This window comes from Camelus bactrianus, chromosome 11, assembly GCF_048773025.1.
Source record: "Camelus bactrianus isolate YW-2024 breed Bactrian camel chromosome 11, ASM4877302v1, whole genome shotgun sequence".
NCBI lineage: Eukaryota > Metazoa > Chordata > Mammalia > Artiodactyla > Camelidae > Camelus > Camelus bactrianus.
The window spans coordinates 67,185,513-67,209,259 of record NC_133549.1 but is presented as its reverse complement, the minus strand read 5'-3'; the positions used below and the strand labels follow the sequence as shown (position 1 = coordinate 67,209,259).

Here is a 23,747-nt window from a genome sequence, read left to right as displayed (position 1 = left end):
GAAACTTCCATGGGCTGGCAGAGCCCTGGGTGTTCTCTCTCTCACATGCTCATCTGGAAAGGATTCTGGCCTGCTCAATGAGACCAAAAGCTAGGGTGAACCTGTTCTGGTTTTAGCAGTGAAAGCCCCTCAGTCCCAGGCAAACAAGGAAGGTTGGCCACCCCACCAGAAAGAGCTTGTGTGAGGCTCTCTGAAACAGGACACAGGGAAACAACAGAAGTGCTGGGAACCTTCTGCCTACTGTTTATTCAGTGACTCAGAATAATTTAATCAACATTGACACGGTGCCAGGCAGTATCTGGGGTGGGGTGGGGGGACCGTGAATCACAGGGACATTATCCTGCAGCACAACTGGGCAGTTTCTGATGACAGCCCTGAAGGGGCAGGGGAGGGGACAGGCAGGCGCGTGGGTCTGTAGCCACCTTGGTAGTGGGAACACGGTATCATCACTCCGTCCCCTTTTATCCCCCCAAGGTCACGGAGGCCAGCTGAAGTTACAACAATCCTCTAACTGGGGAGAGCAACCTGCCCCAGCAGAGTTGGGGTTCTGGTGAAGGCAGGGGACTCGGGATTAACAAGGCAACTCTCACAGGAACAGGAGGAATGAGTGGTGAGGAAGGACCTGGCTGTCGCAAGCCAGGGATGCAGCATGATGCAGTGGAAACAGCACTGGGTTCCAACGCCTGCCTATGACTCAGCAGGTGAGCAACCTGGGCATATCTGTTAATGCTCCAAAGCCTCAGTTTCCTCATCGATAAAATGGGAAAATACAGTAAAAACTGCACAAGATTGTCATACAGCTTAAGTGAAAAAAATGTACGCATCAACTGCTTAGCTCAGTGCCAACACACCAAACAAGCCCCCGTGGGGTGGGCAGAGCCAGGACCCGCTGGCACACATGGGACCACAGGCCAATCACCAGGCCTTCTCTGTCTCAGTTTCTTCACCTGCAAAATGGGGGAGATAATGCCTGCCTTTCCCACATCAAATAAGACAATGGATATGAACAGGCACTGAAAAGAATAACATGCAAGAACAAGTCAAGGGTTGTTTTTTCAAGAGCAGGAGGAAGCAAGAAAGAAAAAGGAGGAAGCAAGAAAGAAAAAGGAGGAAGCAAGAAAGAAAAAGGAGGAAGGAGAGAGAGAAAACAGGAGAGAGGCTAAGGCAAGAGATCCTGCAGGGTAGAGAGAGGCCCCGAGAGACAGGAGTTAAAAACCCAAGTTTGGAGTTGGGCTCAAATCCTGATTCTGCTGTGGATGGGCTGTGGGACTCAGGCAAGTATGTCAACCTCTCTGAGCTGGGTTTTCTCGCAAGTGGTGGGAAGTCATGACAAGTCACAGTGCTGCCCCTGACAAGGAACAGGTGTGTAAGCTTTAAAAGAGCGACATCCCCTCAGGCTGGGCTGAGCGCAGAGCAAGGAACTACTACTCACCATTATGGGGCCTCAGGTCCTACCTCGGCCACCTGCCCTCTGTCATGGAAAACATGCAGACCCCAGTCGCTTGGGGCTGCGGCACAAAGCCCACTTCTCACACCCACCAGCCCAGCCAACCTGCTGGGCGACTACCAGGAGCCAGGCACAGCCTGAGGCAGGGGTACAGCAGATACAGCAGCAAACAAAATGCACAGTTTCTGCCCTCAGGGGGAATCACCTTCCAGCAGGGAGATGGCAGCAAACCAGGAAACAAACACGACCTCTAATTAGAGGCCAGAAGACCGCGCGTAGATGGTATAAAGGTACAGCTTCCACAGAACGCGAGGGACGGGGACAGCGAGCGGCGGGCCTCACCTGGCGTACTCCAGCCGCGGCAGCAGCAGGTAGAGCCCGACGCAGAGCGCCAGGAAGACGTCCGCCGTCAGGAAGAAGGCCAGGGCGCTGTCCGTCACGTCGCTGGACGCCGCCAGGTCCAGCAGCGAGGCCACGGCGCTGACGGTGCCCCCCATGGCTCCTCCTGCGGAGAGCGTGGGACACCACACGCGGTCAGGCCGGGGCCGGCCTCCCTAGTCTCAGGCCTGCCCTCTCTGCTCGGGCTTCACAGAACCAAAATAAAAGTTCTCCATGCTGAGAAAAACGCCGCAGGCCTCACAGCACCCTGAGGCCTTGGCAGACACCGAGTGGTCCGGCAGCCCTGAGCTTTCTGACCCGACAAGGGTGTCCCGAGCCCAGCTCCTCCCTGTTGGGCTGGCAAGAGGCTGCTGCCTGAGGCGGCAAGTGGCCTCCAAGGTTCCAACTGCTTCCGGGTTTCACCTCTGACCCTTGACCTTCCATCTCTCTTTACTGCCCCCTGGTGGGTCAGGCATTTTAGATTCCAGGGCCAGACATCTCAGAGGGGCTTTCCCTGCTCTCAGCCCGAACCACCCACCACCTACCGTGGAAAGAGGCTCAGGGCCTGTCCTAGCATGGCCCTGCCGCTGCCTCCGAGCGAGGCTGGCGATCCGGGGTGTCCTTCCCAGCTAGAAACCCCTGTGCTGTCCACCCAGGAGCTCGCGGAGCTTACCTTGTACCCCACAGCAGATGTGGCACCGTACCCATGTGCACGCACGTGCACACACCCAGACTCACACACATACACATGCTCATATACTCACACAGCATGCTATCACACACTCTTATACAAGTTCACATGCTTGCACACATACCCTATCACACACACATACACTACCACACACTCTCACACATACACATACTCATATATGCTCACACCACGCTATCGTACACTCTTGCATCCATACACACGCTCCCATGCATGCAACTGTCCCACCACATGGCATGTGTTCTTCTGCCAATGGCTTTGACACGTGGCCCATGTGACACCACACCTTTCTCTGCTACTTAATAGAGGAGGCAGCACAACCTAGCCGAGCGGACCCATGGGGCCAGGAGCCAAACAGATGTACATCTGACACCTGACTCTGCCACTTGCTCTTGTGACCTGGGGGCTAATGTGACTTCTTGGGACCACAGTTTGCTCATCAATAAATTTGGGACAATGACACCTGCCTGGCGTAGCTGCTTTCAGGACTGAGATGATGTTCAGAAAGGGCCCAGCACATAGTGGGCATTCAACAAATGCTAGCTGCTTTTTTTTTTTTTAATGAGAACCTACCTTTTATTCCACATATAAAAGCTGGTTTCTGGAGCTGGGTAGGGAAAGGGCTTTGGCATGGCCCTACCTCCGTGTGGGGATAAAGGGCTAGATTCTGGTGACAAGGCCTTTCTCCAGGTGAGAATGAAAAGTCCTGTCCCTCCAGTCCCAAATTACGGGTTAGGAGCAATGATGAAGGGCAATTCCTGGTGAGGTGTCAATCAGCTTGGGGCATGCTCTTCCAGGCAAGTTCTAAGATGCCATATTGGATGATGCCCTTAGGGAGCATGGCACACACACTGTTCTGTCCTGGGAGGGACACCGCCTCCTGGACCTCCACAGGACTTTTAGGGGTGTGGGAGCCACCACAAAACAAGTGGTAGAGCAACTGCTCCCCAGGAACTAGCTCCATGGCCTTTAGTTCCTCTTTGTAAATGATCTCTTGGGATTGGGGTGCCGGCCCCCTTCTTTGCCACAATCACACAGTCACTTCTGGGAAGCAGAGCTGTCTTTCTTCTCTGTTGAACCCTGACAACTGTGGGTAGTCAAGTGGTGCTGGCCTTGAGTCAAAGCTTACACATGGTACACATGTGAGCAGATCATTACTCCTCTCTGCCTCTGTTTATCTTCCTGGAAGATGGGGCTAACACTTGTCCTATCCCCTCTCCCCATGAGACTGTAATGGGATGGAAATGGAGACAGTGAGCGGAAAAAAACACTGAATATGTGGAAAGTCCACTGGGATCAACACAGTAAGTGCCTGGTGAATACAGGGTTAGTTGGCTGCATGGATGGATTTGCCTGCATTAGAGGATCAGGATATTGATTTTCCAAGAGGTAAGAAGGCCACTGACTGCAAACAGCAAACTGGTCCATGGGGGTATGAACTGCTTTGTCATTGCGTGGCAGCTCTGACCAGGCACCACTTTTCTGCCCAGTGTTGCTGGAGCAGAAGGCGGAGAGGGACAGTTCAGGCCCTCGCCCACCATGAAGCCCCTCCTCACTGCCTCACCCACACTCTGCCCGACATCTCTGTGGCTCTGCAGGGAACGGCCCATGGCCCTTTGCTCCCCAATCTTCTCCATATGAGTTCTATTAGCCTGGGTGGGACTGGAGGTTGGGATTTGAAGGGAGGGCAAAGATATGAAAGTTAGCATAGTGATTAAGAACATAGACCCTAGAATCAAAACATCTGAGGCCAATCCTGGCTTTTGCACTTCTAGCTGTGTGACCTTCAGCAAGTCACTTAACCTCTCTGTGCCTCCATTTCCTCATCTGTACAATGGGGATGTTAAGACCAACCTCCTAGGGCTGATACGAAGATTAAAAGGATCATTACATGTAAAGTAGAATAGTGCTTGGCACTGAGAAGTGCCATATAAATCTTCTCAGATTCCCAATGAGGTGTTTGGATATTTCTGTCCTTCCTACATCAAAGCAGCAACAACAGGGTAAACCCTTTGCCAAGAGGGTGCCAACTTCTGAGAAGCTGTAATCCCCACCTGGGTGTTTTGTAAGAACTGCAGTTAAACTCAGTAAGACATTCCCCCGCTGCCCCAGGGAAGAGATCTTAGCATCACTGCCTATTGATTTTCCTCTCTCTCTTCCCAACTTGTAGAGAATTTACAATATTATCATCAACAACAAACCAGGCCTCCGGGAGCTCATCCTTCATGACTCCCTACTTTTATCTCATCAGTTATGGAAATATATGCAAATAAGGGGCTTAAAAAAACACCAGTACAAAACAAATGAATTGTTCCTCAGATGCCTCCACACACAGAATTCACAGATGGGCTCCTCTGGACAGAAAACAACGGGGGTTGGTGGGTGTCGCTGGGGCCAGTGGGAGATCAAGGCACCTCGGATCTTCCAGGGTGGTGGGCACCCACTGGGGACTGCACTCACTGATGACGAGGGCTTAGGACCCAGGGTAATTAACACTGAAGTGTGAGGACTAGATTTCTCCACTTTTTCAAAAATGGACTTTCTTAAAGTCACAGAAGTCTCCTCTGGAAGATTCGAGGGAGGCCAGATGAACGTGAAGGGCCCCTTGCCAACATAAACGGTGTGTTTGGTCACTGACTCCTGGAGAGGTAGCCAGCAAGGTTGTTATACTGAAAAATACATCCTCCAGCAGGATGGAGGGAGATGAGGGGAAAGAACTTCTCTCTGAGATCAGGGTAACAGAGGAGATTAAATCCAATGTTTGGTGGCCACTTCCCTCAGCCTAGGCATGCCCTTCTTGAAGCTTTGCTAGGGGCATGTGGATTGTACTCAGGAAACTTAGCAATGAGTCCACTTTTATTTTATTTTAGGCCCAAAGGTTTTCTCCTAGGATATAGCCAGAAGCCCAATCTTATATCAAAAATGTCAAACAGATTTGAGCTCAAATCTGAACTCTGCTCTGTTGATAATAACTGTCTCCAGGGCTATGCTGAGAAGGATTTAGAAGCTTAGGAGGAAAGATACAGATCAATTAGTGATGTCTGGCACTGCTGTGGGAATGGGGAGGGGATATACACTTTTAGTGTTTGTCATCCCTGTCACATACTACTTTTCATTAGCAATTAATGGGCACAGAGCAGATTCTTTGCAAAATTCTTCTCAAGTGGGCAAATGCTTACAGCACTCCTGCACACAACACAGATATGCAGAGACACTGAACAGAGCAGCTGAGTCTTTTTTTAAGGGGTGGTGGTCTCCTGGGAAAGCCCAGATTCTTACTGACCAGCTCGCTTTTATCTTGTTGAGACATCTGTGTCAGAGAACAGAACTGCTAAGGTCAAGACAACAGACAGGTTAGCATTAAAATTTCAGTTAAAGGAGCTGACCCAAGTCACACATCGGCACCCCCATAAAATGCCAAAGTTCAGGGTAATGGAGGAGTTTATTACTAGGCTATCAGCTCCTGGGAGGCTGAGTCTTGTCATCTTTGAATCTCCAACACATAGTTGATCTTCTATAAAATTAGAGAGGAAGAAAAGACAGAAAGCAGAAGAGGGGAAAGAAGGAGAAAAGAAGAGGGACAAGGTCAGGGAAAGGAAAAATAAAGAGAAGGGGAGGGGACAGGAGAAAGGTGGGGGGGGAGGGGAGGAAAGAGAGGAACACTGGTTCAGGAAATGCACTTGGTAGGCAGATTGTATTTTCCAAAAGCAGCTGTAGCTACGTGTCCCCTCCCACCTGCTCTTTTCACAGTATGATTTTCATACCCACCCACTGAGACGTGGTGGTCTGTGTTTTCTCTCCTTGAATCCAGGTGGACTTACAACTATAGTGGAAGTGACCCTAAATGTCTTTCACAGCTAAGTCATCAAAGGAAATAATGCTTCTGCCTGGGTCTCTTGGGATGCTGGTTCTTGCGACCCAGACACCATGCCATGGGGAAGCCCAAGTGGCCATGGTGAGGTCCACATGGAGAGGAACCTGGGCCCCAGCCCCACCCCTGGCTAAGTTTCCAGCCAACAGCCCACACCCCCTTTCCAGCCAGGTGAGCATGCCATCTTGAAAGTGGGTCCTCCAGCCCTAGGTGAGCTATCCTGACAGACACCTCGTGGAGCAGAGGAGAACTGGCCCCGCCAACTCCAGTAAACTGCAGATTTGTGAGCAAAAGAAATGACTGTTACTTTTCTAAGCCACTAAGTATTGGGGTGCTTTGCTACACAATAATTGATCAGGGAGACACGCCTAACACTCATTTTCTTTTCTGGAAGGGCTACCACATGCTCACCTCTGTCTCCTTTCAATGACTCCAAGGTGGACAGACCTGATAAGCTGTCTGGACCCCAGCTCTCACCTGATATCAGAGCCTGGGAATTCCTCATAGGGAAGGAGCCAGTCATGCCGAAGACACTGCTACTGAAGATGATGGAGGTGCCACTGAGGATCGCCATGCAGATGATGGTGACAGCAAAGAAGCTGTGGGTCCAGGAGGAGGTGTCCACCTTCACCAGCACAGTCATCACCACGAAGATGGCCAGCATGACAGTCAGCGAGGCCAGCACACGGACATGAATTGGAACCCTAAAGTGAGGATACTGGAAGTGGTTAGAGACTCCCTTGGGCATCATGCCAGGCCGGGGTTGGTGAACATTCTTAAGTGATGCAGGTGTGCTCAGTAGCTGGGACCGTCCACTATGCAGTCAGGAGGCCTGGGGCTGAATCCTGCCTTCTGAGCTCTCAGGCTGTGTGGCCTTGGATAAGCAACTCAATCACTCTGGTTTCAGCCTCTACATCTGTACAACAGAAAGGAGAATCTATCTCCCTGAAGGGGTGGTTGTGAGGGTCTCCGGAGGGGAGGATATAGAGCCAGGGAGCAGTGCTCAGCTCAGGGCAAATGCTGTTGGATGCTGCTTCTTTCCATCTTGCTGTAAGGTTCAAAGACAGGACATGAGGGTTCTTGAGGCAAGACCCCTGGTTCTCCTGCCACAGGGCTGAGCTCCCACTGGCTTTGTCTAGTGTTAAACAGAGCAACCACCCACTGGGCCTCCTTCCCCCCAGACTCAGCAGTAGGGGGAGGAGAGGAGGGAGAACGGAAGAAAGTCATCGCCCTGTCGTCACTGTTACCACAGCACACACTCAGACAGCACTTAATTTGTGCCAAGTACTCTTCTAAGTGTTTTCTAAATGCTAACTCATTGAACTCTCACACCAGCTCTACAAAATAGGTATTCTTACCTATCCCACATATATAGATAAGGAAACCGGGCTCAGGGAGGCTAAGGAACTTGCTCAAGGTCAGTCAGCTGTGAACCCAGGAGGTCTGACTGCAGTCTGTGTTCTCAGAGTGACAGTCTACTCCCTCCCCTGGAATGAAAGAAATCTAGGTGGTCCAGAACAGGAGGCCAGGGCAGAAGGATGCCCCTGTGATGGTCTCAATTGTCATGGACAGCAGCTGATGCTAAGCTCGTGCAGCCCAAAGCCAGCCCCCAATCCCTACTCCACTTCTGCATGTGCGTACACCCCTCCCAGCCCCCAACCCGCCAAGACACTGACTGCAGGCAGAAGCAGGGAAGCCTGGCTCTCTGAGAAACTGAATTTTTATTCCAGGGAGAGAGAACATCATTTGAAGGGGCTGTTTAAATCATCAGATTAGACTAAGCTTTAAACCGGATTGGATGTTTTGTTAAGTTTCCTGCTAACCAGTGGGTGAGGGCTAGGAGAAAAGCCAGATTAGTTATATACACACTTCCTTTGGATGAAAAGGAAAGACCTGAAAGGTAGAAAGAAATAATAGGTACATAAATAGGTGCGAAATGATGAGCATGAAAGGCAAGAAAGAATTTTTTTGAAGTGCTTTTGTGGCCCCAGGCTATTTGAGTTTCCTTCCAATCCTTGGCTGAAGGGAGAGCCAGTGCTGCCTCTGCTTTGTCAGGGGTAGAAGGAAGCCCAAGTGAAGGGATAGTTCAAGGTTGTGGTGTGAGTCCGTGGGGAGCTGGGATGTGGACCCAGGTCTGCTGAGCCCCAGCGCATGGCTGTCTGCTAACACGCCTCCTCTCTGGTGTGTTTATTCCACAAATGGATGGCCAAACTACTGTGTGTCCAGCACTGTGCTGGACACCTGGGACACAGGACATCTGGAACACAGGACAGATGAACAAGTATTTTGTTCCAGTGTGCAAAGTGCTCCATCAGCAGGGCCACAGCACATCCTGGACATATTTGAGGGGCACAAAACCCACCCTGAGCATCTCATAGGCTTTTTGGAGGCGATACTTAAGCTGTAGTGTAAGATGTGTCTGGATCTAAGTGCACATATCTTGTGAGAGAGAGCGTAGCACATTCAGGGAATTGAAATGGACTCTGGCTGCAGGTGAGATTGGAGTGGAGGAGGCTGGACAGACACAGAGCCCTGCCCTGGAGGGCCTTGTCCACCTGGTAAACGCCAAGACTTGATGCTCAGGGTGAGGTGTGGAGTGGGCATGCAGTCTTTGTCTACCAGCATCCCGCCCCTCAGGAGCACTCCTTCCATGCCAAGTTGTCCTGCGGAGGTGGCCAGTCATATTGTCCACACCAATCCAGCCACAAATGAGGGCACGTGGCCCAGTCTGGGGTGATCAGAGTGTCCCACGCCACTGGCCACTGGACTGGATTAGGGATTAGCATGTGACCCAGGCAGGGTCGTCCCTGGACTCAAAGGTGGAGAGAAGCTGGCAATCTGCTATGACTGTGTCGGGGGCTGCTGGTCACCAGCTGGCCAGCTGCATGGGGAGAGGCCACATTAGGGATGAAGCCAGGCAGATGCACACAGAGCCCAGGGAGAGTGGGTGAGGAGAGCCCTGGGGAATGTTTGCACTCCCCTAGATCCAATTATGAAGGCAGGCCTGACTTTAACTTTCCAGGGAAAGAATGAGAATATCCTTTTTGTGTCTCTTTTACTTGTTACCAAGAGTGCCACTCAACACAAAGAGGCACATCAGGGTTTCCAGGTAGGGAGTGACATGGTCGGAAACTCCACCTCCGGGCTATGGGTGCCCTGCCCACATGCCCTCCCCTCTTACCAGGAAGCAGGCTGCAAGTGACGGGTAATCAATACTTCCCAAGAGCAGCGTTCAACCAATGCTGGGGAAGTGGGTGGATAAATACCCAGCTCCATCCTCCTTGGGTGTGTGTTCCACATTGGCAGCCAGAGTTCTGGGCAGGTGAAGCTGGGCCACCTTCTGTGGGAGCTGGCTTGATAATGCATCCTTTATTGGCTGCCATTCCTTCTTGGTCTCCCCACTCTCCTACCTTGGCCTCCCAAATAAACTACTTGCACTTGAATTCTTGTTCCAGGGTCTGTTTCTGAGGAACTTCACAGCAAGACATAACTTCCTAGGGTCTGCAGGGGCCTCAGCCTGGGCAGGAGCTGGTGGGCAGCCAGGTGGAGCACCTAGACCCCAGGGGGACCAGAGTATCGATTTTAAGTGCACACCAGGTGCCCTGGAGGCTGGTAGTCAGGCCTTACCTCTGATGCTCTAGGTGATCCTATACACTCAAGCCTATCATACAGTGCCCCCCACTCTCCCAGCTGCTGGAGCTTCCCCACGCACCCCAAAGATAAGAGCCACAGGGGCTCAGAGACTGAGTCAGGATGTAGAAGCCCTGCCAACCCTGCCACCAATTCACTGTGTGACCCCAAGCAAATATTTGACCTTTCTCAATCTCAGTTCCTCATCCTGAAAAAGAAGCAGTGGGACAAGAGAATGTTCAGGTCTCTTCCAGTTTATGAGTCTAAATCTGAAAAAATTCAAGTGGAGAGAGAGCCTGGGAACAAATGCCCCAAAATTCTAGCAGTTCCTCAGGGCAAGAAAAAGGTTGAGGACAGACTAGGAGACATGAGAAGCACCGTGAGGACAGGGCCCTGTCTCGTTCCCACCCCCAGGGCTGGCACAGGGCCTGGCAGGTACCTGTTAAGTATCTGCTGGACACACAAATTGACAAGCAAGGGGTATCAGCAGTGCACGCTGGGCCTCAACCTCCCTGTCGCTCTCTGCCTCTTGCCCCCCTCAGCATGGCAGGGCGACAGCTGTAAACATCAGCAGAGATTCCAGCCAGCCTTGGGAATGGCCTCTGCCTCTCACCACCTCCTCACAGAAGCAGTGCAGAAAAAGGCCACCCCAGGAAGGTGGCTGGCATCATGGAAGCTCCCCTATGCCTGTCACAAAAAGGTAAATAGTTGCTCGAACAGGAAAGCTGCCGTGGCGAGAGCTGGGGGGCTTCTTACCCAGGCACCCCCAAGACGGGGAGATGAGGGCTGAGTGGGAGAGGAGGAGGTAAACACCCAATGCATTACAAAAGCAACGCAGTGCCCCACTCTGCCTCTGCTTCCCCATGAGGTCCCGCACCTGCACAGGTCTCCTCTTTGCCTGCTAATTAGCAGCTGCAGAACCCATTCTTGGCTGGAGCCTCTGAGCATGGGCTCCAGGCCCTCAAGGATCTTGCCTGGGGCTATTTTCAATGCTAGTGAAGCTTTATGAAATGTGCCCATCCAAGCCCGTCTCACATCCACTGATGGGGGTACACTGCCTTACTCTCTGCCTCTCCCATCTGAGCGGCAACAGTGACCCAGGGGGTGGTAACACTGTTGCAATTTTAGGGAAAGTCTAGACAAGTGCTACCCTGGGGTTGGTGGTTCTGCTCAGGGACAAGGGATAGCGGGGGATGGCTGAGGTGACAGGATGCTGGGGCAGGTCACAGTGACATGAGATTCTTGGAGAGGGCTGCCAGCTGTACTCAGGCTGTCAGCTCCCTCCCCACACTCCACTCATGAGGGCTCAGGACCCCAGGGGACTGATTTCTTCATAAGTCTCCAAAATGTAAATCCTCCTCATAAGTATTTATGATGCTACAGATTTAACATAATAAAACACTTGGCGATTATGGATGAGCCAGTTAGAGAAAGCCAGGGTTCTCCGGGAGAGGAGAAAAGGAGACATTTCAATCTCACACGTTAAATAAAAAACAATTTAGCCCCAGGCCATCTTCCCACAACCCAGAAACAGACTGGGAGCATTTTCCACATTGCCCTCGCCCCTCTCCTGGGGCGGGGAAAGGGCTAGGGCAGGCCCTGGGGTGGGGTGGGCTGGACCCTTCTGGAGGATGCCCTGTCATGCTGAGCCCTCAGAGACAGCTCCCAGCCATCCTTGGGAGGGCAGCTGCCGGATGGCCCACAGTCCCCACTGTAGACAGACCCAGACCTTCTTAACCACCTCTTTCTTTCCAGTACCCTAAAGCCAGGGCAGAGACGGGCTCTCACTTGTAGGGTCTGAGGCAAGGCTCTGGCTACAGGGAAGGACTGGGCAAAGCTGGAGAACTGAGGGGCAGGTGGCCCAGAGGTTCTAAGCACAGATGTAGGAGGAGAAGGGTCTCAGCTCCAATCCTGGCTCCACCCTCTTAATGGCTACATGACCTTGGACAGGTCACCTCTGTCAGCCTGATTTCCTAACAGTAAAACAGAAGAATAAATTTCCTGCTCTAGCCTGCTAGACGATTAAAGGAGAATACCTCCAAGGCCTACGAGTCCTCAGAGTGCTAATTGCTATGATTAGAGATTATTCAGCCAGAGCCTTGAGGCTGAGCCTTCCCTGCCACTGCTGATCCCCAGTCCCCACTGGCTCCTGTCCCGCTGGACCTCATGACTGCAGAGGGGGCAGTGCTGGGTAAGACCCCAGCAGGGTCGCCCTTTACTGGCCCTGTGGTCCTGGGACATTGCCTAACTTGCGCTTGGAAAACAGGTAACCTCACAGCCTCCCTCCTGGGTTGCTGTGCATCCTAAGTGGTATAATCAGGGGCTCACCAGGCGTTACCCCTTTGTTACACCACAGTGACTCCAGATGTAGAAGGAGGCAGGAGCTCTCATGTATGTGAGCCTGCGCTATCTCAGCTGGACAAACCCCCGTCCCACGGCCAGCAGAGCAAGTGGACAGAGGACCATGAGAGGGGCCTGCGGAGGAGAGAGAGCCATGAGAGGCCAAGTGGCTGCACACTGCCGTGGCTCTGACACTTCTTCCTCATCCTCCTCCTCTTGCAGCCCCTTCCTTTCCTCATGCCTTCTCATCCAAGTCAGTGCCAGGGGCTCTGCTCTGCCCTCAGGGGCTGGCAGTGCTGAGGGAACCCCGGGCCCTGCTCCATTCCCCACCTCCTTCTAGGCGTGGCCTCTGGAGGCTGCAGCTCCTGAGTGCGGGGGCAGGCAGGGACAGGTGTGAGCAAAGAGGCAGCTGGCTTACGGCCCCCAGGTTATAAGACCACTCTTCCTCTTGCTCTTCCAGCCTGCACTTTGGTTTTAAGAGGTATGCAAATTCTTTGACATTCCTTCCGTTGGAAGGTGGAGTCTATGTCCCCTTGAAACTGAGTGGCTTGGGGACTGCCTTGGCAGAAGGGACAGGGAGTGACTGCAGAGACTAGGTTCCAAAAGCCTTGTAGCTTCTGCCTTGCTCTCTTGGAGAACCTGCTCTTCAGCCACAATATGAAAAGTCCTACTACCTGAGGCCAAACTGTGAGAGATCAAGGGGAAAGGAAGAGACTGAGACAGACAGAGACAGGTGCCCTGCAGAGGCCTGGCAGCTCTGGCCTTAACTGTCTGTAGCCGCATGAGAGGCATCCAGCCAGAGTAGCCAGCTGAGCCCACTGACTCCCAGAAGCATGAGAGATTTTGAGTATTGTTAGTGTTTTACGCCACTGTGCTTTGGGATCATTTTTGTGCAACAACAGATAATTACAATAACCCTATAACATAGTATGTTTGGAAAGACTGGTCTACTCAGGCTTAGCACACATGAGGCACACGTGCTGCCCTCTCTCCTTCTGGACTCAGAGCAGACATCACTAATCAATCACAGCACACTCCCTGAGGCCAGACTTGCTTTAGAATCCTGTTCAAGCAGAGATGCAGGCAGTCACTGCAAACTGAGCAGAGTTGGGTAAAACAGGTTTGCCACCAATGACCCAAGGTTTCAGTAGGCTCTGCCCAAGAAATGCCCAGGTTTCTGAGTCATAACGGTTATCAGCTGATGATAGCTTAGGAGAAAAGCAGGCAAAGCAGCCCAGGCTGTTACCCCTGTAAACCTAAGGGGAGGAGGGCGTTAGTCACCCAGTGGGGTTGAATGGCCACGAGCCGTCTCCTAAATCATTCCTTCTTTCACAGTGCATCCAGATGGAGGCTCTCTCCTAGCCCCTCACAAATCCAGTGTCAGAAGTCACCCACTGATCCCCTTGTGAGTGATCGACTCATAAGCTGGGTTGCCAGCTCAGCACTGAGCATGAGGTGACCTGTCCCATACAGTGAGAGCCAGAGTGGTGGGGTGCCAGGCTCTTAACTTCTGACTGCTTTCAGAAAGCCTTGCCTAATTCCGTGGCCACATTTAAGTCGGCAGAAGAGAAACAGCCATGGACCAAGGGGGAGCAGATAAGGCTGGAGGTGAAGGTCGGGGGCCTGGGAGAGGGAGGAAGGTGGCCTACCTGTTGACAAGCAGGAAGTTCACAACCAGGCACAGCACGGAGGGGACAGTGGAGGCAACAGCCAGGTAGCTCTCAAAGTAGTTCTGCAGGCACAGAAGTGAGGAGGCTGTTGAGGTTACTTGGGATGGAGGGGATGGGCCCCGTGTGAGAGCAGAGACAGGGCCCCCGCTGGTGGGGCTTCTCCCCACTGTCTTCAGATACCTGCAAGTGACGGGTAAGTCTACCCCGAGACAGCATAGTCTCATCCCATCTCCAACCCAAGACCACTCACTCAGCCACTCAACAGACAGACATCAGCATGAGCTGTGCTGAGTGCTGGGGACATAAGGAAGGACAGGACATTGTCCCTGCCCTAATGCTCTGCAGCCCATGCTCCCACCCAGCCTACCTGCCACACCCACAATGAGGCAATGGGGACAGGATTCAACGTGTGTTTACAAAGAAAAATTTTGCCCTATCAGTCCTCTTGGCCCACTATCAAATTTGAGAGTTATCCATATGGGTTTGGTTATGACTCACCCACATTCTCACAACAATCTATAGTCTTGCAACCAAGTGAGGCCTCTTAGAAATACACCAGGCCCTGATTTCTGCAGGGAAACTCTGTTCCAACTCTGGGTTTGCTCCCTCAACAGGGCTGCTACCCAAGGTCAAAGCCATTTTGGGAAGTGGCTCCTAGACTGGCCAAGATGAGGAAAATGGGTATTTTCCTGGAAGTAACTCAGGGGTATTATAGACAAAGAGTGCATGAGACCAGAGACAAGAGGAAGAATTCCTGATTATAACGTGCTGGAATTTATAGCTCAAGAAGCTGTGTGGCAACTGTATACATTTTTCAAAACTCAGGAAACTGTCCACTCATTAGGTGAATTTCACTAAGTGTACCTTATCCCTCAATATACCTGTCGTACAAAAAAACCAAAACATTGGAAAGGGCTCACATATTTTGGCTTTGGTCCTCGTATGTCAAACCATGAACCCCAAGTTGGAAATGACGATGGGTTCTAAGCCATGAAAACAGCTCACACGTTTTAAGCATTTACTGTGCGCAAGTACAAGGGCTTTATATGAATGATATTCTTTCCTCTAAAAAATAAAGGAGCTGTGAGTATTCTACTCTGGAAAGCTTACAAAATTGAACTTAACTGGGGAAATATTTTGAGTACAAATGTGCCAAGTGCAAAGAACAATGTATGCAAAAATCTTGCCAATGTGCAGAGAGCTCTGGCAATTGTAGGGATCTCGACAAAGTATAAGGCACGCTTCTTCCCTGTTAAGAACAGGGTGTCCCGTTGGGAGTGTGAGATAGAGTGTGAAGAGTTTTTAACGCCTCAAAACACCATAGGAAGAGCTGTCAGAATTCTGTGGGTTTTGTGCCAAATCAGAGGTAGGAGCAGTGAGTTCTAAGGGAGTTCCGGGTAAGGGAGTGGGACGAGGGGGCTGGGTCCTGGAGAGAGTGGGAATGCAGATAGGTTTGGGGAGAAGAGCCCAGAGTGGGTGGGATTTGTATCAGACCTTGAAACAGAGGGTGAGATCTCTCCTTTCTGGGAGAGTCTGATTGCAATGTGGAAGCCAAGAAAGAAAGATGTCATAATGGGCCCCTTCTAGTCTGAAGCACAGACCGTTCCATGGTCCCTTTTTAAGTCCGCAGAGTGCTTTGTGGTCTTTGAAATCCCCACCCTGAATATAAGGTCATGGTGGCCCTGCAATTAAAATGATAATCACAGTTCGTGTGGTCCATCAACCATGAGCCTTAGAAATAGCCTTTCTCCTTTGAGGTACCACCTCATTGTTCCTGCCCTGATGGGCTCAGTAGAGCCTGGACTGGTCCGAGGCACTCAGTCAATTATGTCTTGACACAGTGGCTGGGCATACGTGAGGCCAGGCAGGCGCTGGGTGGGCGAAAGCAATGGAAAAAGGCCCCAAGGAAGGGATGGCTGCAGGTGGAGGCTCGGACTGTCCTAAATCCCAGCTCCTGAGGACAGCCTTCCTTCAGTGGCTGTTCATCCTGTGGCAAGTCTATGATTGGCCATAACATGGGATGGAGAAGCTCTGTCTGTGTTTTTTTCAAGCAGGCTCAGGTTCCCTGAACATTTTAGGAATAGGGATTTTCTAGGCAATTAAATGTTCTGGTTTATTGATATTTAAGTAGAAAATGTTCCTTTTAATGTTGGAAAGCTTTGTAAATATTGACAACAGGATAAGGCGAGGACTCCCTGTTGACCAAGCGCATCTCTCTGCTTTACAAGGAATATTTGGGGAGCAGAATGGACTTGACCCTGAGCCATCCTTTTACTGGTTCAGCTTGGGGAGCTGCAGATGGTGATGTAGGCAGACTCAGCATATCCCATGGAGCTTTCTTTTTTTTTAACCTTAATTCCTGATATAAAAATGTGGTGGTTTTCACTTATTTGCTGCTTTTGCCTAAGTAGAGTTCTAGCAAAATAAAGAGTGATGGGCAGGCTCCTAGGGTGGCCCCCAGGATCTCAGCCTCCTGTGTTCGTGCCCTGGTATGATTCTCCTGCTGAGTGTGGGTGGGATCTGCCTGTGACTTGCCTCTAACCAAGAGAACACAGCAGAAGGGACAGGACTGTGTTACATGAGACGGTGGCACCCATCTTGCTAGGCTCTCTTTTTCCTGCATTGATGGCTTGCAGGAAGAGGCAGGTGGCCAGGCTGAGGAACCCCACCTGGCAGAGACTGCAGGTGACCCCTAGTTGCTGAGACTGGTTTCTGGTCAACACCCAGCAAGAAACTGAAGCCCTTAGTCCTACAACTGCAAGGAACGGAATTCTGCCAACAAACCAAGTATGCCTGGAAGTGATCCTTCTCCAGTGAGACTGCAGCCCTGCCTAACTCTTTACTGCAGCCACCGAGACCCTGAGCCGAGAGCCCAGTTAAGCTGTGCCCGGACTCCCGGTCTACAGACACTGAGATAATACATGTGTGTTGCTTTAAGCCAGTAAGTGTGTTGTTTTAAGCCAGTAAGTGTGCTGTATTTCGTTATGCAGCAATAGATTCCTAGTTAGTGAGGGTTTGGGATAGTTGAGTTCCTATTAACCAGGGTTTTTCTGAATATTGCAGCCTTCCTATTGTAATTTCAATTCAGTTTGTTGATGAAAGTTGGGACAGCTGACCATAAGTTCATTCAACTTCCTGACAGACATGAAGACCACTGTGCCTGCCCGCGCAGAGAACGAAGATTATGCTTGCTGACCGCATCAGCCCCCTGAGCCTTTCCTCTCCAAATCCTTTGCTGAAATTAGGATCATTTTTGTAAGCAGCATGCACTGATTTCAAGAAACTGGACTTAGTGTACATACCACCCCAGATCTGCTCAGCTTGCCTGCCCCAGGCCATTTGCCTTGCTACTTGGTCCCATGTGGTCATAAAGCCATTGTCATAGCTGCCACCAGCAGGGGACCTGAATGCTTGGGCTGCCCCTACAGAGACTCTTGCTTCGGGGTGGCTGTGGGAGGGGCCGGGTAGCACTCTCTGAAGGATGGGGGAGGCAAAGCCCCACCCACGAGGTAGGCGTTGACCAAAGAGAGGTGGGAGATGGGAAGGAGACTAAAGACACATTGCTTAGTGCCTTCCTCTCCCAATCATCTGTTCTGAAATGAGGTGGCTCCACGTGGCTTCTCGGGAGACATCCCATGTGCCTGAGCAAGCAGTTGTGTTTTGTTGCAAAGCTGTGGCCAGTGCGGCGATACCACAGCCTGCATCTGCTCTTCCATCCCTGCCTCACTTCCCTTTCCCTCACTCTTACTTCCCTAGGACTGAACTCCCCCACAGAGTACCATACATAAGGTGCTGCCTCAGGCTCCTTTCTAAGAAACATCCAACAGGGAGGGCCCGACGTTCAGTTCTCCATTATGCACCTTGCAGACTTGCAGCTGGCATCCCCTTCCTTGGTTCATCTCATTTGCTTCCAAAGCTTGTGGGGGCTAACTTCTCCCATTTTACTCAAGGAAATGTAAAGCCATCTGAATACTGGTTCAAACATACTGCAATTAGAATGGTAACAGTTCTGTCCCCTCCAAAGCAATCTGGAATCTCCATCCCACAGGGCGATTATACATAATGGAGCGTTTGGGGATCATTCATGCCACAGTTCACCTCCACTTGGGCCTGACTCCTGAGAGCTCCCTCAAAAGGCTCTGTTGTTATTCATCCCACCGGGCACCCTGCAACATGGTGGATGAACATGGCCACTAGCTCCAGAGGTGAACCCAAGGACCCCAAGGACTCCGGGATGGAGGAGTGGAGGAATGAGAAGACCCCCAGGGTGGTGGCACTGGGCCTCCTCAGATGACAGCGAAGGCTGTGCTCTGCACAAAGCCAGGGGGCACCAGTCCAGTGGATGGCGATATGAATGGAGCCCCTCAGGGCTGGGCAACATGGCAGCCCTGTCTACACAGCTCAGAGGGAAACTGCAGTCCTAGGGGTCAGTTTGGGCCTGACATAACTGCATGTGGGGACTGTGTGTGATTCAGAAAGAAGGCAGGGCTGGAAGGTGGGAGGATGCAGCAGGGCAGGACTTGATGAGATGACGAGGCCTCCCCAGGCAGGTTTGTCTGCCCCAGCAGGTAGAAGGCTCAGAGGTTGGTAATCCTGCAGCCCTCAGCCGGGCTGGGTGGCCACTGCCCAACCAGATCAGTATCCCCTCCTGTTTCACTGAAGATGCGGCAAGCCCCTGTGTGCCCAACACTGGGCTGGTGGTTTGGAGTATAAAACAGAAAAGATAGGGAGCCTGATGCCCTCCGGGAGTGTGCAGTTTGGTGCAATCTTATGGCTGTAGAACAATGGATACAAGGGATGGGGGAAGGAGAGAAGGAAGGTGTTCAGGGAGGGGGTTCCCATAGGAGGCCATCTTGCACTACAGCCTGAAAGATGGGGTAAGTTTGCCAGACAGAGGTGGGGGTGCTGGTGGAGAGAGAAACAGCATTCCAAGAGGTGGGGACACCTCGCGCAAGGCAGGGAGGGATGCTTTTTTGCCACTCAGGACTCTAACCTGAGTTCATTTTTCAGAACAGAGCCCCTGAGGTTTTCCTCAGCATCCACAGAAATCTGCTGAGCTGAGACAGAATGGGCACCGTGTGGTCCATTCAATCCAAACACACAGCAGAGAGGCAGGAACACAGCCACAGCACCACCACTCCGCCCCCTGAGGTGTGAGAGAGAGAGAGAGAGAGAGAGAGAGAGAGAGAGAAAGAGACAGAGAGAGAGAAAGAGAGAGAGAGAGGGACGCCCCCATCAGTCACCATTCTGAATTCTCCAACTCAGTGTGAGGCAAGGCCTGGCTCTGAGGAACAAAAAGGAAAACTTCCACTCCTTGATGCCTAATCTAATCACCCCCTGCCCTCCACTATTTTCCCTGCACTCTACAGTTACCTAGGGCTGGGCCTCTGGCACAGTAACATTAAAGGTCACCTTTGGCACCTGTCAGGTAACCAAGTATGGACATGGAAGCTGTGCAGAGTACAAGGTAATCGACATTTGAACAAAACTGCCTATATGTGGCCTGCACAGACCCCAGTCCATTGGCTCTTACATAGCCTATAAGAGCAAGGCAGAGCTGGGACTGCTCCCATTTTATAGATTAGAAGCTTGAGACTAACAGAGAAGGATGAAATGCACAGAGGTGCACATCTGGAGAATGCTGGTGGCAGGATTTTCTGATGCAGGGCAGGGGTGGGGTGGGAGGCAATTATTGTCACTTCACAAACCTAAGAGATACTGTAGCTGAGGCTGCCTGCTTATAGTCGCACAAACCCAAACACCGCCACTGGGCTTGCAGCATGCCCCTGGCTGCACCACAGGCTGGGACTGGCAGCCCACATGCCTTCCCAGTAGTGAGCAGGGACCAGCCTTTGGGATCAGAGGTTCATCAGGGTGGTGTCTTCTCTCTGCCCCAGCCCTCGAGGGCAGGTGATCTGCCTAAGTTAGCAAATGATGGGGCTTAATTTCTCCCCTCTGCCTATTAACTCTCTTTTCCCTTTAAACCCCACTGTCAATTCCCCTGGGGATTTCCTCAGGCCTGTGGATCTGAGTAGCGTTAAAAAGGGGGGAAAAAAAAGATTAAGAGAAAAGCCCTCACTACTGTCAGCCACCAAAATGGATGGACACGGTCTGCTGATAAGCACAGACCATGTGAAGGAGAACATTATAGTTGGGAAGCACCGGGCAGGCTTCCAGCTTCTCTCCTGACCATGCAAACTGCAGCAGAATGCCCCAGGATGGGTGGGGGCGGGGATCAAAACCCAGACTGTGGACATAGCCCAGCCCAGAGGTGCCACGTGCCAGCGGCCCCTAGGTGGCAGGTCGGTGTGGAGGAGCCTTCTGTCCAGGGCATGGGGCATTGATCCACTTGCAATGGAGATGAGGAAACCCATTTCCATCTGTGATAGTGGCCCAGCTTGTGAATACCAGGAAGGGGGAGAGATGCTCTTCAAACACAATCTAAAAACCCACCAGAGCCAGTTGGCCAGATGTGAGGACTATTTTACGACGGAGAACATTTCCTCTCCTCCACCACGCTGAGAGGCTCCGTACTTAGCATCTCTTCTGGAAGAATTTAATTCAGGGCTCAGAGTCCAGGTAAAGAGGTTTCTTCAGGCAGGGAGGCCCAAAAATGAGCCCATTTATCTTTGGCAGGCCCTGGGTAAGCTTCCTCTCCCCCAATGCCATTTGGGCACTTTGAAATAAGTGCAGCAAATTAGTCACGAGCTGCAGCCGAGTAGCTGGGGCCGGCCGCCCAGAGGCTTCTGAGAGGCAGCTTTGTGAAGCCCCCACCTCAAGAGCATGGCAGCAGAGGCAGCTGGGCTCCTGCGGGGCGAGAAAAAGCGATTCAAGACTGGGGGTGGCAGCTCAAGGCAGCAAAGCGTTACCTGGATCACAGGGGCATGAAATTAGCAGCAGCAAGGAGGCTGGAGCCAAGAATAGCTTGCCGTTGCAAACTTGCTGCCTTCGGACTGCCGAGAGCCGAGCTCTGTGTCTGGGAGGCTGCAGGGGAGGCGCCCCCGCCTCGGCATCAGCCAAGAAGTGAGCAGATGGCCGGTGTCCCCACAAGGGGTGCAGCAAGCATCCTGCCTACAGGTTCCAGGGCCCCTTGTTTGGGGCACCAGCCCAGGAAAGCTAAGGGGTTCATGGTCAGGGGCCTGGGTGAGCTGGGAGGGCTGGCTGGGCATGGAGGGAAGGGCATTGCCTGTTCCTGGGGTCAAACAGGTGACAGAAACGGGAGCCCAGATCCACCTTGGTGTGATGGGGTAGCCAGGGGCCCAAGGGCAAAACAAAGCTGGGGTCAGAATCAGCCAGGTAAGACCACTCTAGGCACAGAAGGAAGGCCCTGTCAGACCTTTGTGTGCTGCTCTAACATCAGCCTCTGACGTCTGACCTGAGCTTGGCCTCTCAGGCCGTCTCCAGGCCATACTTTGTGGGGCTGCTATAAATCTTGCTGTTGAATTGTGTGGAAGCCCTCCCCAGCCTGCAGTCTTTTCTCACAACTTCTTTAGAAGCCCTGCCAGAGGATAAGCAAGGTTCCTGAGGTTTTTCTGGACGGAGGCTCCGCACCCTCTCTTCCCTCTGTGTAAAGCCTTCTAGGGCAGGAAGGTGCTCTTTCTCCAGCCGAAGGTGACTCCTGGGAGACTTACACTGTTGACTCCTCGCCTTCCTTGTCTGCATTTTCTCTCTCTCCTTCACTGCTGGTCCTTCCTTCTCTTCTAAGAGGCTCACTCAGGTCTCCCTTGGGCTAAGAAAAAAAACCTCGTTGACTTCGCTGTCTCCAGTCACCAGGCCCCTCCTTCCTTTTACTCCAAATGCCCTAAAAATGCAGCCCATGCCCTTACTGCAAACGCCTTACCCCCTCCTGGGCTGCTCTGGGGAAAGACCCTTCAAAGGGCCCTCTTGGCAGCCTACCCACAAGCAAGGCCTGGTCTCGGTCCTCACGCTCCTGACACCACAGGCCACCCCATCTATAATGGGATGAATAGTATCCCCCCAAAATTCACATCTACCAGAACTTCAGATGTGACCCGATTTGGAAATAGGGTCTCTGCAGATACAGTTAGTTAAGATGACATCATACCGGATCAGAGTGAGCCTTCTGATCCAAGGACTGGTGTCCTTACAAGAAGGAGCGGGGACACAGCCAGATATGTGGGGAGGTGCCCAGTAAACACAGAGGCAGATACCAGTTGTGCTGCCACAGGCCGAGGAAGGGAAGGCTTGCTGAGAGCCCCCAGACTTAGAAGAGGCAAGGCAAGATTCTTCCTAGAGTCCTTGAGGGAAGCATGGTCCTGCTGGTCCCTTGATTTTGGACTTCAAGCCTCTGGAAACATGGAAATAAAATTCCTGCTCTTTTACGCTACCCTGGTTATGTATCTTGTTCGCCACCCCACATACAGCACGCCCCACGTGGACTCACAGGCCACCTCCAGGCCCTCCTCAGCAGCTCAGTCCCCCTGCTCTGTCTGCCATGGGAGGAGCCTCCTTAGTTTCTGCCCTCCTGTGCTGCAGTCCTACCCTGGGGGTTCATCTCCCCTGGCTTCAACAACCCCACACCCACGTCAGTCCCTGCCTCCAGGACATGTTTCACTGCCTGCCAGCCATCCCTCCTGGGTGGCCTGCTGAGTCCAAGCTCCTAAATCAAAGGCCTTCAAGAGTACTCCCAGTTCACCCCTCCTGAGGCCCCATGGTACATCCCTCCTTTTCTCAGTGTCCTCCCTTCAAAGTTTCCTTGGTTCCCCTTCACCCTCACCCAGGTCCATCATTTGCCAACCCCCACGTCCCCATCACCTGACTGTGGCTCATGTTCACCCCCCCAAGTCCCAGCTCCCCTGACTTTGGGCCTTTGCCCAGCTCCTCCTGGGCCTGACTGCCCTCTGACCCCACCCCCCACCCCCAAGCCAGGCTCATTTGTCCTGTGCTCATCTGCCTTGCATGTCCCAGCAGCTACGCCCCCTTCTCCATGCAGCCTGGCCTCCTGGCCCCTCCTTGGAGCTCTTCTGTTCCAAGTGCTCTTTACATATTCACACCCTTAATGCCCACAGCACCCCTTTAAGGGATGATTCATGTTGCAGATGAGGACAGTGAGGCTCAGAGAGGTCAGGAACTTGCCCAAACTCACACAGCTCAAACCCAGCCCTCTGTTCCCCGAGCTGGTGCCCTTAGCTGGTTCAGTGGATGGCCTCTCTATTTTGTCTTAAAAAGACCACTTCTGCAGCCTCCATGGAGAACCGATTTGGGGTGGGGTACCCTGGGAGCCACTGGCAGTGAAGCTGAGGGCGGGGCAACAGCTGTGGAAGGGAGAACTGGGGGGATTTGAGATGTTCTGGAGGTAGAACTAACAGGACTTGCTGACGGGCTAAATGTGGGGGTGGAAAGACAGAAGGAAATAAAGGGTAACCTCTAAGTTTCAGGCTTGAGCAACTCGACTGGGCGGGACAGGAGTCGGCCCCAGTCTGAGCATGTGGGTAAAATAATGACCCACGGTGAGAGTCCACCCCCTGAATGTGGAACCACGGCTTGTTGTCCTGGGACGAGGGTCTTCTCCTGTGCCCTCTCCCTGCCAGTCCAGCATCGACCAGTGACAGGCCCTCCTCCACAAACCCTTACTGATTAATTCAACACTCTTGAGCATATTTATTGAGCTCAGTTGCTATTCTAGGCACAGCGGATTTAGTCCAAGTTCCCATTTTCGTGGAACTGATGTTCTGGTCAAGG

General features: G+C 52.2%; 1 protein-coding gene across 4 annotated transcripts in view; it reads right to left on the bottom strand.

Moving 5' to 3' along the window:
* SLC29A3 (solute carrier family 29 member 3) overlaps positions 1-23,747 on the bottom strand; it is a 41,011-nt gene that overhangs the window by 3,217 nt on the left and 14,047 nt on the right. For 2 of the 4 annotated variants that reach the window (XM_045514211.2, XM_045514212.2), the window contains exons 3-4: positions 6,883-7,109; positions 1,790-1,952 (exon numbers count right to left, since the gene is read on the bottom strand). In XM_045514211.2, the coding sequence (XP_045370167.1) occupies positions 1,790-1,952; positions 6,883-7,109 (390 nt within the window). Of the gene's footprint in view, positions 1-1,789; positions 1,953-6,882; positions 7,110-14,024; positions 14,108-21,676; positions 21,775-23,747 lie in introns of all 4 variants that reach the window. The other 2 variants (XM_010951640.3, XM_010951641.3) reach the window with 2 other exon arrangements.